This window comes from Arvicanthis niloticus, chromosome 17 (assembly GCF_011762505.2).
Source record: "Arvicanthis niloticus isolate mArvNil1 chromosome 17, mArvNil1.pat.X, whole genome shotgun sequence".
Classification (NCBI taxonomy): Eukaryota; Metazoa; Chordata; class Mammalia; order Rodentia; family Muridae; genus Arvicanthis; species Arvicanthis niloticus.
Window position 1 is genome coordinate 17,706,295 of NC_047674.1, and position 19,503 is coordinate 17,725,797.

Below are 19,503 nucleotides of genomic sequence, written 5' to 3' on the forward strand. Positions count from 1 at the left end.
TCATACACAGAAGAGATGCTTTAGATCCAACTCCAACTATCTTACTATGACATACCTACTGTGTGTTTCAGGATGACAGTGGTGTATCTTCTGTGCCATTATCAATGTCACCTCAGCCAAGCTGACAGCACCAATTTACAATAATTTACATGGTCAAATGACTGTCATAGGATGCTGAGCTCCAGAGTCAAAGTGTAACATCCACAGCCAGCCACAGTCAGTGGTCATCACTGTCCATGATAGGCCTTCAAGTTGGAAACATCCCAGAATTAGAAATACCACACATAAAAAACATCGTGTGGGTGCATGTTTGGGTACGTATGGGTAAACTTAACAGTATCATTAACTTACTCTATCATTTTTGTGTCAAAACAGTCTGAAATAGAGTACATTACTGAAAAAGTCTGGTCTATAAGCTCAGTACTAAGGAGGCTGATGCAGGAGAATTTATGTACAAGGCCACAAGCAAACTATATAGTCAAAATGCCTTTTTTTTAAAGGTGGCGGCAGGGATGCGGCAATGTCCTAAGTTGAATGACAAGCTTTGGTTTTACCTACTATCCACGACAGTGGAAGATACACTAATGTGCTGCCTTTGGGGGAAGACTATCCCACTATGCTATCTCAGTTAGGTGTTTTCCTCACTCAGCTAGCTAGAAAATGATATAAATTCCTACTTGCACGTGCTGGGAGTAAGTCTTACATTTGAATCTCACCTTGATTACCCTCCCTGGTTCTCAAGGTCAGTTACTAGTGTTCTGTCTAAACTTGTATTGAAATGTCTGGCATTAATAAAACAAAGAAGGAATTAATGTATTTTTTAACTTGTGAAGGGAAGGAGAGAAATCCACAAAGTCGGATTTCCCTTCCTAAGTAGCATTAGATTGGTCTACATTCATAACTTTCCCAGCAGGCCTTTCTAAGCTTTTACTTCAAACAAACAGTGTCTTTGTTTTTCAGATCCTCTTATGTGTAACATTTGATCAAAGTTTTAAAATTGGCAGCCAACAGAGGAGAAGAAAACACTGCTCACTAGGCATTACACAAGGCCATACTTGTCAACTCATGTGGAGGCTGCTACAAGCTGGACTGCTGACATTCTCCAGGTAAATACAATTTCAGTACTGAGTTACACAGATCATATACTCTGAATATTGTTTTATTCTACTTCATCACACATACCAAGACAAAACCCCTAAGGATCACTAAAGCAAGCCTTAAGAAAATTCTTTCCTTCTTTCACCAGGATTCACCTTCAAAAGAAGTACTAGGCATCAAGCAATCATATTCCTAGTCAAGCCTACTACACAGCTTTAAAACCAAACAAACACCAAAGTTCTTCCTTTGCAATTAAGAAAGGGGGAGGTACTGTTTCAGGTAACTAAATGACCTATACCTACTATCGTAGCCATACTGCTGAGGTGGGATCTGATAAGAAAACCAGAAAAATCAACTCATCAATTATGCCTAAACATCCTTATCCAACTAAATCCCCCCCCTCAAGAAATGGTGGAAAAAGATTAGTGAAAGAGATATCTCACACTTTAACACGCAATATAAGGAGAGAGGGCTGAAAGGAAATCTTGCAGGGAATTTTATCCCTTTGAACTTTCAAATAAACTCTTAAATAAGATTATGCAAACTTACTAAAAACCGGTCCTGATTAGAGGGAAAAAATGCACCCCTTCTCCACGTCAGTTCTAGAGGCTTTCTCCAGAGTTGTTAAGGTTTGTGTTGGGTAAAGAAAGACCTCCTAACAAACCAGCATTCTTTTCCACATGATCAGAGCTAATTGGCCCCCCTGCAGACTAAGTGACCAATCACATCAGCTTCAGCTGAAACCAGCCCTCACGGACATTATAAACACAGGAATGTAAGCTGCAAAGCCAGTCCAAGACGTGAACCTACAAACAACACTGCAGGTTAAAAAACCACCTGGTCAAAAAGACAAGCGTCTGCTAGCTTCCTTAAGGCTTCCGTGGTAAAACTGGTGAGTACTTAAGTAACCTTCACTCTTACTCTTTTCTGTAGGGGAAGTAGCAAGGAAACTGTCAGCAAAGAGCAGCAGAGCTAGATTGCTTAAACTAGAGCTTTAAACAGACATTACCTAGATAGGCAGAGCTAAGGTTTATTCTTTTCCTTAAATTTTAGAATTGGCAAGCAGCCATGCTAAAAGCATTAGTGAAAGGTTAGCTCTCAGTTGTTTTAGTAAATCCATACAAATTCTTTGTTATAATGTGTAAATGGGTAGGAAAAAATCCTAGATAAAAAGTCAGTGGCTTTAAAAAAATGTGTCGGGTTTTTGCTGTTGTTATTTGGATGGAATTAGAGAAACCTCAAAATGAGCATATGGAAATAAATGCCAAAAGAATAAGGTATTATGATTTTAATTTTCTTAAACTTCAAAAGAGATGTGCATCCTAATTTAAATTTTCTTTTTAAGCAGGAGATTATTACTAACATAGATTCTGTATATAAGAAATAAAATATGAACTACTCTCTGAGCTTACATAATGGGGTTAATACTCACATTGTTTGCCCTAATTATAGAGGCCAGGAAAGGTGCTTATGAGACTTTCAACACAGCCTTTAAAATGTTTGCATAAGGCATGAACAAACACTGTATTCATTTAGCGTTTCTAAGTGCAGCCTCTATCTTAACTGTAGGAACAGAATTACAGCACTCCTCTAGAAGCACAGCAACAGAAAACTAACTTTTAGGGCTACCACCTAATGAACAGGGCAACATTGTTATTTTCATGATTAATGAAGCCATCAAACTACCATTTTTAAAATAAGTACCTTTCCCATCAAACAATTTATAAATTTATAAATATTTTACAGCTCCCACATAGATAAATTTTCCACTTGTCTATTCTACTTCCTGCTAAGACCTGTTCATGAAAATCACATAAAAAAATCTAAATCTAGACAAATACATTAAAAAATGCACTCATGGTTAAGTATATAGCACATACCTGCAACCCTAGGACTTGGGAGATACAAGCAGCAACATCAGTTCAAAGACATCTGGCTATAAATGCTGAATTTGAGACCAGCCTGAACTGTATAAGAACAATCTCATACTGAGGGGGGTGGAGGAAGGAGAGGAGGAAAGGGGGTAGTTATGCATTCCTGTGTTTGTGATAATGTAAAAATTATTTGAAAATATGTCTACCCATTAGACACATTTGAAGAGGAAGGTGGGGGGGATCCTATTAAACATCAGGCAATAGCAATAAAGAAATTTAAGGCCAGATAAGCAGACATAAAACCATACAGAAACCATCCTACAGAAAACAGCCTAGAAACTAGACAAACTTATAAACTGGCAGGTAGACTTTAAAGGACTGTATTATTTAATCTCCCTTTTAACCACATTCTTTGTTCTAATCTAATGATATCTGGCCAAGGGGACATGGTAGCTTGCCCAAAATCAGAGAGCTATGTACACAAGAGTCAGCGCCTTCAGGCCATGCTCCGTATCCTGTATTGCACTACACAGCAGTGGCTGACTATATGAATGCACAGGGTAATCCACTAAAGATCAAAACTTCTTGCCAAAATGATCCCATCGAAAGTCAACAATGTTTCATTGGGAAAAACAAAACCAAAAATGTTTCAATGTTTTGATACTGTCTTTTGACTTCCCTGCCTAAGGCTTTTTCCATGTTAGTTGCTGGAGGGGCAAAAAGACAGACAAACACCGTGCTGCTACAAAAACCACAGATAACAGCAGCAAGGACCCCAATAAAATAATCAGTGTCAAAGGCACAGTGTGTGTGTAGAAAGGCTCTCCTTCCAGAGTGGGTTTCTAACAGCAGTGAGACTTAAGCAAAGGGGAGCTTGTTCTGCTTTGCAACTGCGAGTAGGGAACCCTTAGTGTACTCCTCTAGGACAATGACTCCAGAGTCTATACCTAATAAGCATTCCTGAAGAAACAATACTCCAGAGTGGCTCTTGGTTCTCTGACTGTTTCTCTTCTGCTTTTTGAGACTCAGTCTCACCAAGTAGCCTTGCCTGGCCTAGAGTTTACTGTGTGTATGGATGAGGCTGGGAGATCCTCCTGCCTCTGCCTCTGGAGTTCAGTAATTAAAGGAATGTGCTGCCACCTCTAGCCTTGGTTGTGGTTCTTGAACACAGCATTGTTCACAAAGGCTAACCATAGTCAAATGCCTTGGGTTTCAGCACTAATTCTAGACTTCGGTATGCTTGGGAATAATACTCGGAAACTGCTAATTTTATGATCTCAGAAAATGTATTGTCTCACTTTCACTATGAAATAGGAATGGCATAAGTAGGTATTACTATAACAGTTAAGCATTATCAGCAACGACAAAGCAAGTAACACTGTTTACCCTAGTCAAGGTATTCAAGGCCTTTCAGCCTCCCTTGAATCTGAAATGATGCTTAGCACAGGAAAAATAACACATATCAGCTACTATTACAAATCATTTCCACTGTAACAACCATGCATAAAGCTGGAGTGCTTTAAGTTAGTTACTTGAGTTACAGGAGTAAAAAGTGCACCTTCTAAAAGTGCTAGAAACTTTTAAAGACCAGCTTTAGAGTATAGTACAGTGTGAGCACTAAATATACAGCTTCTTGTAGAAAAAATTAAAAGTATATTAACTGATGTTGCTTTGGTTAGCCAGCGATGATAATAATAATAAAAAAAAAAAAATCCCAAGCCTTCTTGTCATATATACAACACCTTGCCTTTCTATACACTTCAGTGGTTCCATATGAAAAAGGGAGTAGTCATGTCTATCTTCTGAGCACAGGGAAAGATGGATGAAAAAGTATTAAAGTATCTAGCATGGTGTCTACAAAGGCTCTGTAGTTTAAAGAGGTCTTTTAAAATATTTTAAGAATCTAACAAAATAAGGAGCATTAAATATGGGCTGAGGTGTGGCTCACTTGTCAGCACTTGCCAAACAACAAAAAAATATACCCAATGATTATTACAACTCAGTAGGGCAGTAAGTGATACAGCATGAACAGTTTTGTCTTTAAAGTCTATCACATGAAACTGAAATGCCCATCTCATCTAAATGGAAGAACTATCCAGTATTCAATCAGCTCTAGCTCAAATCTGAGAAAAATATGAAAGAATGCCCCGGGTACCATCAACAAAGATTACAACAGCTTCAGAACAAAAGGGAAAGTCATACATACCTAGCTGTCCAATGTCCAAATCCAGTAACACAGAAAAACAGTCTAAAAAACCCCAGTCTCAGACAGACTAACCCATCAACCCGAGCAACCTCACACCACCTTCTTAGTTATCATACAAGAGGAAGGAAGCAAGGCATGATAGCACTTAGTTGTAATTCTAGTATTCTAGAGAGGACTGAGGCAGGAGAATCCAGAGTTCACCAGTCTGAGCTACCTAAGGAAACAAAAATGAGGGAGTGGGGATGAGAGGGGGAGTACAAGGGGGTATGCAGTACCCTCTAGGTATCTACTTTGAAGAAGAACCCTTAATGAAAGCAAGACTATCATTCCTGATTTGTTCCTGAGAATCATGATACAATAGTCTTGATATATTTATATATATTTATCATGTCCAAGGTTGGTCATATAGTAGATGTCTAGAGAAATGCCTAACCCTTCATGAAAACTGTTCACAATCAAGAACTGATTACACTAATATCTTTCCAAATTTGTCATCTGATCTCTTAATGCTTACTTTTGCTTATTAAGTTTTTAAAACTATTTCGTTTACTTATTCTCAAAGCTACTGTCTTTCAAAGCTGGAAGGAGGGCTCAGTGCAAAGGACTCACCTGGCATAGTCTCAGGGTCCATTCCTAACAGCAGGGGCAAGTGGTATTATCTAGATACATCTAGTTGGAATGTCTTTTATTGGTGTGCAGGGGCTATACTGGGGTTGAACCAAAGACCTTGTATATGTTAGGGAAGTACTCTACCAAGAATTCCAGCTGGAAATTTCTTACTTTGCCAAGATTTAATATGAACTAAGTAAGAATGTGTGCCCCACAGCTATCCATTCACCAGCCAGGACAGAAATAATATATTAATATATCCAGATGGCAAATTTATAAAACATTTTTATAAGGTTTTAAATAGGTTACTTCTAAGGAAGACATTAAAATTGTGTATCTTGGGCCAGTGAGATATGGCTTGGTGGGTATAGGTAATTTTATTAACCTGATGACTGGAGTTTGAAAACACAAGGTGGAAGAACACTGATTCCCAGGTTGCCCTCTGTCCTTCAAAAGCATGCTGTGGAACGAACATACACACAAAGAATGAATGAATGACTGAATGAGAATGAATGATTGGATCAAAGAATGAATGAGGAAAAAAACTTGTGAATCTCTAAAAGCTTAACATAATGTAAGTCTTATCCTACTACAAAGTCTAACTTCAAAACAGATGCAGAGCTGGGGACCTAGATCAATGTAGAGTGCTTGCCTAGCATGCTCAAGACTCAGAGCTCTGTGTTCAAACACTAACAACTGCAAGAAAACAAAGTATTTGTAGATAGTTAATGCTAACTTTCCAAATTATTTTTAATTATTTATACAGTAAAATACTTGTTTTTAAAACTAGTATTTTTAATTACCATTATTCATAATTATCAGCAAAATTTTTAAATTTGTTATTTAGAAATAATATATTTAGTTAACTTGATAAATACATAAGGCCTAAATTTGTACAAAGACAACAACATGAAGGTTGTCTTAAAAGCACAAATTATAAGCCTCACCCTCTGGAATTCCAAAATGTATTTAGAAAACAAAGTATCAAATATTTTTACAGTCAATCAAGGAAAGTGTAAAAAATATTCTAAAGTAATACATAACTAGTTAAAAGATGACTTGACCAGTAATTGCCCTCCCATGTCAACACTGTAAGAAAGTTTCATAACTGATTATTTTCATAATCAGTTAAGGGCTAACTACTTCACTCTTGTTTCAGAGAAATACAGCCTGAGATGGACAGCAGTAATTGTAAAGTTAACGCTCCTCTCCTAAGTCAAAGATACCGGAGGATGGTCACAAAAGATGGCCACAGCACACTTCAAATGGATGGTGCTCAAAGAGGTCTTGTGTATCTTCGGGATGCATGGGGAATCCTAATGGACATGCGCTGGCGCTGGATGATGCTGGTCTTTTCTGCTTCTTTTGTTGTCCACTGGCTTGTCTTTGCAGTCCTCTGGTATGCTGTAGCTGAGATGAATGGTGATCTGGAAATAGATCACGACGTCCCACCTGAAAACCACACTATCTGTGTGAAGCACATCACCAGTTTCACAGCTGCGTTCTCCTTCTCTCTGGAGACACAACTTACAATTGGCTATGGTACCATGTTCCCCAGTGGTGACTGTCCAAGTGCAATCGCCTTACTTGCCATACAAATGCTCCTAGGCCTCATGCTAGAGGCTTTTATCACAGGTAATGATTTTTGTTTTTTTTTTTAAAAATATTACAAGCCTTTTATAAAGTATATAGTTGGTTAAGGCAAGTCTGTTATATTGCTTTAAGTAACTTACTTGTATTATTATAAGCAGATGATGCCAAAGAAAGAAATGAAACAATCTAGACAAACAATAGAAATATATAAAGAATTTTGGAACTACATAAGATAAAAGACCATATGCCATTAACATTCAGGAATATACTATGCAAAAATAATAAGAAAAAGCATAAAAGTAAATTCACACAGAAATTATTTTGCTAAATATGTAAGTAAGGAAATTAAATGCAAATTTTGTCATGTTACCTGACATACATCTGGCTTTTTTGTTTATAATTTATTTTATGTGAATTAGTGTTCTGCCTACATATATGTCTGTGTGAGGGTGTCAGATCTGGAGTTACAGAGAGTTGTGAGCTGGCATGTGGGTACTGGGTCCTCTGGAAAACCAGTCAATGCTCCCAACCACTGAGTCATTTCACAAGCCTGATAGCTCACTTTTTATCTTTCTTATTATAGTAAAACCTTCTCCTCCAAAATCAGCTATTCAACATATACTCAATACAAAGAAGCCCACAGCAACACATTCAGCTCCATCTTTTAAAGTTACAGATACACACAAAATACAATGTAAACATGGCCATAAATATTCATTTATATGTTCGGTAACATATAATACTCCATAGGATTGGTTCTTTTTATGTAACACACAATTAAAAAATACACAAATAGACTAATAAAAGATAAGCACTGAACATCATAAAAGATGACCTAATGTGCTACCAACTAGCTCTGCATCCTGTACCAAATCACTTAACTTCTATAAGAATGTCCACACTGGCTCAGCTCTTAGATAAATTTAAGAAAACCTATGTATTCAGATGGGAACATGTTTAAATTTTTGTGCTAACCCCTAAGTAAATTTGCCATTTCCTTCAGTTATGAAGTCATATGCAAATATACATGATATACATATTAAATTATTTAGATTAGATAGATGGATTTACTGATGGACAGATGATGAATAAACTGGTGAAAGGATAGATTGATATCTTCACACTACCTGTAACATAAGTACTCACAACATAATTATGGGGTTTGTAAAAATGACTCAGGGGTTAAGAGTACTTGTTGCTCCTTCACAGAGGACCTAGGTTCAGTTCCCAAAACACGTGTGGCAGCTTACAACAATGCCTTCTTTTGGCCTTCTCAGACACTGGACACACATATGGTGAATATATACATACATTCAAGCAAAACATTGTACACATAAAATAATTTAAAGAAGAAAAAACTACAGTTGTTATAATGATTGCATATGCCTCATCAGCCTGCCAACAGGCTCTGTGCCACAAGAATGATTAAGAAACTTTCATCTGCAGTTTGGGGTGAGACACAAGTGTATACTTAAAAGATAAACTGAATCACCTTATGGCCAGTTTCCCCCAAAACTAGCCTTCTAGAAGTTTCAGAGTTAAAAATTCTTTACTGCATCTCTCCTTCTTGCAGTCTCTCCTCTTGAAACCCCCTCTCATGTACTCTACATTCCAACCTGAGTTATACAGCAGGACCCACACTCAGTTCTTGAACTTTGTAACTTACAAGATAAACTTTTACATTTCTTCATAACAAATCAAATTTTTCTTACCCTTTTTGAAATCATGGAGTTTTTTTTTTTTTTGTTCATTCTTAACAGAATAAACACACACACACACACACACCCCACACACATTTTTTTAAAGTATGATTACCCTAAATTACAATGGGATGAATTTCTTACTCAGTCAATGTGAGAAATACATAACTACTTGACATACTCTTCTCATTCAGAAACTATATTGAGATTTAAAGTTTTCTGTTTCAAAAAAAAGAAAAAAAAAGAACAAAAACATTTCAATGGTTTTTAATTTAGGTGCCTTTGTGGCGAAGATTGCACGGCCAAAAAATAGAGCTTTCTCAATTCGATTCACTGACTTAGCAGTTGTAGCTCACAAAGATGGCAAACTTAATCTTATCTTCCAAGTGGCCAATACCCGGCCCAGCCCTCTGACCAGTGTTCGGATCTCAGCTGTACTCTATCAGGAAAGAGAAAATGGTGAACTCTACCAGACCAGCGTGGACTTCCACCTTGATGGCATCAGTTCTGAGGAATGTCCATTCTTCATCTTTCCACTAACCTATTACCATACTATCACACCATCAAGTCCCTTGGCTACCCTGCTCCAGCATGAGACTCCTCCACATTTTGAATTAGTTGTGTTCCTCTCAGCAATGCAAGAAGGCACTGGGGAAATCTGCCAAAGGAGGACATCCTACCTACCCTCTGAGATCATGTTACATCACCGATTTGCAGCTCTAATGACTCGAGGTTCCAAAGGTGAGTATCAAGTCAAGATGGAGAATTTTGACAAGACTGTTCCTGAACATGCATCTCCTGTGGTCTCTAAGAGTTCACACAGGACTGACCTAGATATTCATATCAATGGACAAAGCATTGACAATTTTCAGATTGCTGAAACAGGGCTGACAGAATAAGACTCATCTACACCGTCCTACTTCTTAATGTATTAAATATATCTAGCCAGCTATGCAGCTATTTTCCTTCATTGTATCTCATGTTTCCTTGTTCTCAATGCTGATTATATCATAGTAATCATGTCTATACCCACCTCAAAAAATGGCTAACTATATACATCCCCAAAAAAACAAAACAGTCTAGTTACCTATCTATATCAGTGGTAATCTACTCTTTATCAAGGCAACTCAATCTGATAGGTATCCATACTAGCAAATCTGCAAAGATGTAGACATGGTATCAGAGATGAAGATAAAATGGACAGAGATGTCTCACACAGTTGAACTCAAAGAAAATTCCCTCTCATTTTCATCTGTAAACTGAAACAACAGTCTAGTTTCAAACTTAGCTCCCTGGGTGGAAAGCTGATTTCACAATATTTAGTGAACATCCTTGTACAACTTTTATTTTTTCAAGACAGCAAACATCATTCCTTTGATTCTTTAAACTACAAAACTAGGGAAAGTATTATCTCCTCAATTTCTAACAACTAGAAACAAAAGTACAAAAGAAGAGTAACAATATGGATTTATAGATATTCCCAAAAGCATTTGAATATAACACCCAAACACATGTATGTATATTCAGAACAAATAAGAAAAGCTCTGGCCCAGACAGAACTTGCAGGGTGGTATTTCTGGAAAAGAGATACAAAACTGTATGTTTCTAACTCTTTTAAAATCTTACCTGCGTAACACTCAAGCAGCAATCTAGAAGCTAATCAGCTCATCATCTGAGCTGCTTCCACCCTGAGTAAGAGATTATCTTCGTGCTCATGACCCATTCAATGACATAAGAGTCCTATAAACTTTCTAATATGTATTTAAAGTTTTTATAAAGCAAGGGCTTAATTAAATATAACTCAACTAGAAAAAAAATCTCCAATAGATAAAGCAAAAAATTAGGTAACAAAGTATTTTCAAACCCAAATTCCTGTTTCCAACATCAAATAGTTTTTTCTATAAACACAAATGAGTGTTTACTCACCAGTAGGAGGCTGCACTAGATCGTCTCTATTATGTCATTCCAAGTCTAATAGTCCATGAAAATTGTGCCTTCTCTGCCTGTTTTTATTTTATATATACTAAGATGAACCCCTTTTTGTAGCCGGCTTAAAATACTTTTTTAAATAATTTTCATTTCAATTAAAACACTGAGCTGAGTTGTCCTTTAGCAAAACAAAAACAAACAAAAAAATTATACTATCAAGTTTCAAAGAGATCTGCATGGTTTCTCTTCCATTTCCCTTATTTGGAATTACATGGGAAAAGTAACAGATTAACTTTCACTGCAGTAGATGGGCCAGGCACGATCATCTTGAAATAGAGACTATGTAACAGTAAATGTTACAGACAGCAGTGAGTCGAATTTTTTCTACTCTTTGACAGAAAGAAAACAAAACAACAACACAAAAAAACGTTGAAAAATGCCCTAAGAATGGTAATAGCAGAAGACTATTAAGAACAAAGAACCTATTTATTATAAAGTTTGACTGTTTAAAAATGGAGGCATACACTCTTCGATGGCAGGCAGATCAACTTAAGACTTCTGATAAAGAGCAGAAATTCCTATTAACAAGATTAACCTGACCTGTGAAAATAAACTGTATGTGAGACTCTTCGGAATGCTCCTTCCTAAAGAACACTTACACAGATTTCAAATTTATCAAGCTGTCTGTCTGAGGAGACAGTGAATACACTAAGAGACTAGAAACACAAATCTCCACTACAGAAGCTTCATGTTCTCCAATTAAAATCAGATAAATATACTTCCACAGTTACTAGTCAGACAAAATGTGACATCTGAAAATTAAGTACAATTTCCTCACCACACCTAAAACCAACTTTTTTTAGTTGGTAGGGGCTGGAGAGATGGCGGTGCTGTGGTTAAGAACTGCTCTTTCAGAGGGCCATAGTTTGATTCCTAGTATCCACATGGCTGTTCACAACCGGCACTTTAATTCCAGTTTCAGGAAATTTGATGCCCTCTCTGTCCTCTGAAGGCACTAAGCACATACATGGTGCACAGAAATTCATGCAGGCAAAACACTCATCTACACGAAACAAAAATTTTTACAAGAAATGTAATCCAAAATCATTGTTCAAAAACCAGAACGATTCTGAGAGTATTGTCTGTAATTCTTTCATTTATTTCAAAGAATCATAGTTCCTAAGATTAAGTTTTCTGCAGAGAGATCATTAACCCCTCAGGAATATGGAACATAAATGGAAGAAAGGAGGAAATCATTAAGAACTAATATATTCAACAATGAAGACCACTCAACAACCAAAGTTACTCTTGGAAACAATTAACAACGCATGACAGTTTTAGCAAACTGAAAACAAGCAGTTACCAAAACTCTTCAGCTTAGATTTATGCTTGAAAAGTATATACTACTAGATGTCAGGGAAAAATCTGTAACAACAACATCAATGTCTATTTCCAAGTACTTCACACCAAATGTACATTGTACCTTGCAATTCAACCTGATAGGTCTCCATGTTGGTGGATTTGCAGATACTTCACATAAAGATTCACAATGTATCATACTTGGTTGGCTGAGCCTACTGATGTCATGAGGACTATTTGTTTTAAATGATAATTTTCATTGCACTCTAACAGAAACATACGACAAGATGATCACAGGAACTAATCTTTCCTCTGCAGCAATAAATCCTTTTGAATAGGACTTATAAATCTAATGAAACAGGCCCTTTTCCACCAATGTATTCTCCCACCGACGTCCGCAGGGGCAAGCCATGACTCTTACCCAGAAGTTTGTAATTCTACCCATTTATCTTCACAAAAAAAGCCAACACATGTGCTAGGTCTGTAGCTCAGTGCCAGAGCACTTTCCTAGTCTTCACAAGATCCTGAGATTTGATCTCATCCCACCCCTCATCCAACCACTACATCAAAATAAATAAATAAAAATTTTTAAGAAACATATAGTATGACCTTTCTCTAATTTTAAAAGGAACAAATTGAGGCTGGGAAGATGACTCAGTGGGTAAGAGCACCTGCTATATAAGCACAAGGACCTGAGTTCAAATCCTACAATCTATGTAAAAAAGCAGGAGACATCTCCATGTACCTGTAAGCCCAAACCAGGCATGACAGAAACAGGACAACAAGATTCTAGGAACTTGCTGGCTAGTCAGCCTAACAACAACTGCAGAATCAGTGACAAACTCTGTCTCAGATTTCTTATGGATTTATCTTTTCTTTTTTGTTGTTGTTGTGTTGGGGAGTGGGGTGGAACTAGACTAGCTCTGAACTTAAAGGTGATCTCTCAGCCTCTTTCTTCCCAACTCTTATGATTAAACTCATCAACAACACACCTACTTCAGACTCACCTTATCAAAGACATGCATAAAGTACTACAAAACCTCTTTACCATTTAAAATAGAGACTAGTTAGGGAAACTAATTTAGACTTATATGGTAACACCAGAGAAAAGAGTGAGACTCTGCACGTGCAAACAACAACAAAGCTAATCTCACTAGGAGAACACATTACTTCCCCAAGCCTCCCAACAATTTCAGAAACTGTTACATCATTTTAAGAATGTGTTTAGCCAGGCAGTGGTGGCGCACACCTTCATTTCCAGAGCTCGGGAGGCAGAAGCAGGCAGACCTCTATGAGTTCAAAGCCAGGCCTGGTCTACAGAGTGAGTTCCAGGACAGCCAGGGCTATACAAAGAAACCCTTCCTTGAAAAGCAGTAACAAATTAATTAATTAATTAATTAATTATTGATTAGTTAGTTAATGAATTAAAAATGTGTTTAACACATCCTTGAACCCATTGTTCAGACTTTGAAATTCAAACAGTTCAAGCCCTATTTCTCGGTCATATCTGTAAGCCAGTATTTGTAGTAACCTTGCAAACCCTTCTCCAAGCTCTGCTATCTTAAGACCCCATGTCTTTTAATGCAATACCACCAGCACAAAGTCTTGAAGTGCCTTGGCCTCCAACGGTAAACCATGACCCTTTACTTTTATTCAAGATGTGACCCCAAAAGTAAGCCCAAAGCTTAGGCTATGTAATAGCACTAACAATAATGGGGGATTGGGTGTTTACTGGAGAGATGATTCATTTGCTACTCTTGCAGCAGAGCAGTTTCCCAGCACCCACATCGCACTGCTTGAAGTTGCCTGCGACTTCAGCTCTATGGGATCTGACAACCTCTTCTGGCCTCTACAATATACACAAATGCATACTACACTCACATATTCATGCACATAAATAAAAAAAATCTTAACTAAAAGGCAATGAGCTTTCCATCTTTTGGCTCACTAAGGTAATTTAGATCTAGTAATTACTGTCCTCAGCTGTAAGGCAATTGCTGATTAACATGAAGCTGAGTTCATCTGAAAGAAGCCCGAGTCTTTTCCCAAGAGGATACTCCACACTTTCAACTCTTTAATATATTTACATAAGGCTGCATTTTCTACTGTTAAGTTTTCATTTCATTAGACTTGGCTTTTTGTTACACCTTACTTCTGCCTCAAGTTAAAATTTTCCTACTCCACAGACTACTTCCTTCTGAGCACTGAGTGATTTAAAAATCTGATCAGCAGCTAACAATATCCTCCAAAGAAAATATTAGCACCTGTACAAGGCCTATGACATAATTAGGGCCTCAATATTTGTTGAATGAATAAATGAGTTCAAAGACTCTTAAGTTATTATCTTCTTATTTCATTTGGAGACTATGGAATAAGAAAGATTAAACATGACCTTCTGATTTTGAATCCTGTACTAACTATAACTACCCTTCATCACCTCTCTACAATCAAGAGCAAAAGTGTGAATAAGAGCCTTGAAGAGATTGTTCAGCAATTAGTACTGCTTGCTGCTCTTCCAAGGGTCCTGAGTTCAGTACCCAGCACCCATAGAGAGTGGCTCACACCACCTGTAACTCAAGGTCCAAGGGATCTTCTAGCCCCAGTGGGCATACACTCACACAATAAACACACAAAGACATACACATACACATGAAAATGTTTTTAAAGTACTGAATCAGATAAGGATGGGAACAAAGGTCCTAACAAATTCTCTCCATGCAGCCCTCACAAAAATGGGTAAAGTCAATAAATTACCTAATCAAATCCACATTTCTCCATGTAATACTCATTTAATGTCATTTCAATAATGAGACCCCAGAATTTCCAACGACATGTTAGTGAATAAAGACTTTAAATCACAAATGTTTCAGTGAGGTTTATATGTGAAACAGTGAAATCAAGCTGATCATTCTAACTTTCTTCTTTTCAAAACCATGTACATTCATTTTAGTCTGTGATCAGTGTTTGTAGAGTTAACATGTTTATGAGAAACATAAATCACTATCAGATATAACCATACTCTGCAGGACATTTTTGGTATTTGAAGGAATATAGAAACTGAAAATTTTCAAATCTGTATCACTACTGTCAACTGGCACGTTTTTATTTTTTTCACCAAATATTAATGTAGACCACTAATTTATCAGTCAGACCATCTTAACATTACAAATTGATTAAATTATCATAAAAACTCACAAGGAAAAATATGTTTACAGAGAACAGACAGCTAGGCTGGTGAGATAGCTTGCAAGTAAAGGTGCTGCTGAGAGTGAACCCTAGAACCCACATGAAGGGGTGACAGAATCAACTCCACAGCCTTCATTTCATATGCACGGCGTAGTAAGTGTCCCCCAGCTTCATCTACATATCCTGCATACATACATAATAGAAGTCCAATCATTGATTAATGTTAGAATATTCAGTCTTAGCCTTTGCCTCCTCAAACAAAAGCCACACCTTCCCTATTCTTACCTGGGAGATACTTCCCTATGATAATAAACAAGTAACCAAATTTGTTCCTGATTTAAAATTTCAGTCCCATAAAGCACCTTGGGGGGGGGGGGGCATGATTTGCAGAAACGCACAACCCTAAAACATTGAGTCAAGTATATATTAATAATGGTTGAATCCATCACTCCTGGTCTCACCCACAGGACTCTAAAGCAGTGTTACAGCTCCATCTACTGGATCCATGCAGGTAACAGTCTGTGCTAACTTTATCCTTCTGAATGGGTCTTGTTAGCAGTATACCACCAGAAGAATACAGGAGGTATTTCAAAACATTAAGATCCTTACCTACATCTTTTCTTCCTGGTTTTTCAAAGCGCCTGTCACCCCTAAAAAGACAAAATAAATTTCAAAAACACCTTAAAAACAACATAGATATCCCATCATGATACTCCTCTCCTGCAGCCCCTTTAGCAGCAGTTCTGCCAGTTAGTATTTAGAAAATATAGGAAAGCAAAGATGAGAACAAAACTCCACCAGGCCACCTACCAAAACTTATCAACTAATGACTAGAATTTTAGCTGGAAACATGATAGACTATGTTATATATACTACTTTGGCAATATTTTCCCACATTGTTGTTTCCCATTTGTGGTCCTGAGTACTAAACCTCAGGGTGCTGAGCAAGACAACTACCACTGTTAGAACCTTAACCCTTCTACCTTTATTTTGAGGCCAGGGTTCATCCTTAACTATAATAATTATAGATTATATTTTATTGTACAGAAATTTCAGAAAAAGCAGAAAAGGGGTAAGTTCTGTGTTTTCAAAACATCCTTTTTTGGGGGGAAGGCCGGGGGCTGGAGAGGAGACAGTACTCCCACCCAATCTCTGATTCTCTAGGTCACACCATGCAACCCAGTTGGTCTGGAACTCAAGATTCTTCTGTCTTGGCCTCCCAAGTGTTAGGATCACAGGAACATGCAACCCTGTACCGCTCATGAAAGGAACGCAGTGTGCTTTTGTTTTGTTTGGAGTACTGAGGGCTGAACCTCCCTAGAGAGCTACCAACGGGTTAGAATCCTAGCCATTTTTTCCACTTTTGAGTTCAGGAGTTTGCTAAACTGTGCAGGATAGCCAGTACTCCAGAATCTCCTTCCTCAGCCTGCCAAATGACTGGCACTTCTTGGCAAGTCCTATGGAATACCACTGGGGTGAGTTTTACAGACCAACAAATGCTTACATTACAATCTCAACACTTTATTTACCTTTCTTCCCAGCTCTGTGATCTATGCATTTCTCTGCCACCTCCTCGCCCAAACACACCCTCAACTTCATCAAAACTTCTTTGGTAGAAACCACATTCACCTCTACCTCTGCCTGAAAATAAGAAAACAGAGGAAGGGGAAATAGTTAGAAACCAACATCCAACAAATATGTTCTGAAGGTTAATCTATGAAGTTCTGTCTTTCTGTACACAGCAAGACAGACAGCCACATCTAAGTATTTATCAAGACCTGTAATGGCTCTGATAGAGCTGAACTGTGGGATGAGAAAAATGAACCAATGACTCCTGAAGGAATCCCACTCCTGAACAATAAAGCATCAAACAGGAAGCTGGTCAGGGACAAGGTCAACAGAGGAACTCTAAGAAGTCCAATAAACCATTATAAATTGAATGTTTTAGTGGATTATTTCCAATAACTACTGGGGAAATGTTAATATGGAGAATTTCTAGAGAGAAACTATAGTAGAAAGTGCCAAGCACAATAAAATTCCTTTATCTAATTGGGGGGGGGGGGAGCAGGAGTGAACTGAAGAACTATAGGATTGTAAACTGCATTCTTAGAGGATAAAAGGAATCCTTCACTAAGGTAAGGAAAATTAGCAACACTAAAATCAAAGCAGAGAGTGGTTGGAGAATATAAGGACTTAGAGGCTTTGCAAATCAAATGTAAGCATGCTTCTAATGACGACCATCTGGTTAACTATCAGCCTGTGATTCTGCTCAGAATTTATCCCAGTAGAAATACTTTTATAGAGTCAGGTGGGGTGGAACATACCTATAATAATCTTAGGATTTGGGGCTGAAGCAGAGAATTGAAGGTTCAAAGCCAGCCTGTGTTACATCAAGAATGATTCAAGAAGCCCAAGAAAGATGAAAAGGACAGAAAGGAAAAAAAGAAAAAGAACAGGGAAGGAGAGGGAGGCACTCACAAGTATGTAAACCATAATGCAATGCATATAGTTTCAACCAGTGATAACACTTACTAGAACCACTGTTCAACCACATTATAATGGAGCTGACACTCTGAACTAGAGACTTCTTACTTGTGGTGGTGCTAGTCTACAGAAATCCACTGAACTGCCAGTCACATAAAACCACAGCGTATTTGACAACATGTAGTACACACTATCTGATTGTGACAATGAAGAGTTATTTACTATATACTATATTTTCAAGTTACTTCTTATTTTAAATTTACTATAAAACAAAATCCCATTTATACCAAAAGCAGGAGCATGTATCTTGTAATCATTGTCTCTTAACTGTATCAAGAAGCCAAATCAAATTAATAACCTAAACCATATAAGTATATGTAAATCATAATGTTCACATATCAATGAAAATAAAATTATCTACTGAGGCTCGTAGTATGTTAAATAAGACATGACTACATATGTGTATGTAAACAAACACTTGAATTTCAAAACACTAGAAACAACATAATAATGGTTGGCAAAATAAATTCTGATAAAACATCCTAGAACAATGCGAATGCACAGAAATACGGCACTGATGTTAACTCAGACCAATGCTACAGAATGACAAAAGCATACTCAAGAAGTGTGTGTGTGTGTGTGTGTGTGTGTGTGTAGACAGAGAAACAGAGAGACAGAGGGGGGTGTTGATTTATTTTGTCATACTGCTGCACAGCTAAGAGTAAAGGATACACATGCAGCTATGTATGCAGTATGCACTTTCAGCTTTGGACATTCTGGTACAGTTTTCTCCATGAATATATGAACTGTGCTGACAAGATGAGAAAACTGGAGGAGGCATGGGAGTCTGGGGTGCATTTATAATGAAAGATACCTTAGCAGCTGTCCCAAAGTTAACTTCTCCCATAGATCAAAAGATCAGAAGAAAATTATCGATAGAGCTTTATTTTGTGTATGGTGCTGGGTGCCAAACTGAGTACATAGCAAACACTAGGCAAAAGCTCTGCCAACCCGAAAACAGTAGATTCTGAATGAGGCATCCAACGAAGCAAGTAACTTCAAACATCCATGTGTTTCTTCTACATGTTCATCATAATCTATCAGGAAATGACTCAGATTATAGGTATACTTCTATGACTCTCACAAAATACTGAAAAAAATATAAATATAAATATATACACATATGTATATATATATTTATATTTTATATATATACATTATATATATATATATATATATATATATATATATATATATATATATATGTGAGTAATCTTAGGACATTCTCTTGACTAGACTAAGCATCCACTCTGTCTATAAAATAAAAGTGAAAACTACAGTTCAACTATAATAATCACAAAGTTCTCTTTCAGGCTCATCACTTTAAGTCAACCTAAAGTCAACTTACAGTTTAAGTAGCTTTCCCATTGCTCTACATTCAGAATATGTATACATTTTATTTAAA

The 19,503-nt window shown here is 37.2% G+C and overlaps 2 protein-coding genes across 5 annotated transcripts in view; one reads left to right on the forward strand and one right to left on the reverse strand.

Moving 5' to 3' along the window:
* Gigyf2 (GRB10 interacting GYF protein 2) overlaps positions 1-19,503 on the reverse strand; it is a 125,061-nt gene that overhangs the window by 52,436 nt on the left and 53,122 nt on the right. For all 4 annotated transcript variants that reach the window (XM_034521652.2, XM_034521653.2, XM_034521651.2 and 1 more), the window contains 2 exons: positions 17,084-17,195; positions 16,164-16,204 (listed from right to left, as the gene is read on the reverse strand). In XM_034521652.2, coding sequence (XP_034377543.1) covers positions 16,164-16,204; positions 17,084-17,195 — 153 coding nt within the window. The remainder of the gene's footprint in view (positions 1-16,163; positions 16,205-17,083; positions 17,196-19,503) is intronic.
* Kcnj13 (potassium inwardly rectifying channel subfamily J member 13) lies at positions 1,852-10,040 on the forward strand. The gene is made up of 3 exons (XM_034521654.3): positions 1,852-1,990; positions 6,947-7,422; positions 9,357-10,040. The coding sequence occupies exons 2-3, from the start codon at positions 6,963-6,965 to the stop codon at positions 9,977-9,979; spliced, it is 1,083 nt and encodes a 360-aa protein (XP_034377545.1). The 5' UTR covers positions 1,852-1,990; positions 6,947-6,962; the 3' UTR covers positions 9,980-10,040.

Excerpts from the sequence above, each read along its gene's own strand:
- Kcnj13 (XM_034521654.3), top strand. The coding sequence starts at position 6,963 with ATGGACAGCAGTAATTGTAAAGTTAACGCTCCTCTCCTAAGTCAAAGA. Across the intron at positions 7,423-9,356 it reads GCTAGAGGCTTTTATCACAG|GTGCCTTTGTGGCGAAGATT; the intron begins GTAATGATTTTT and ends TTTTTAATTTAG.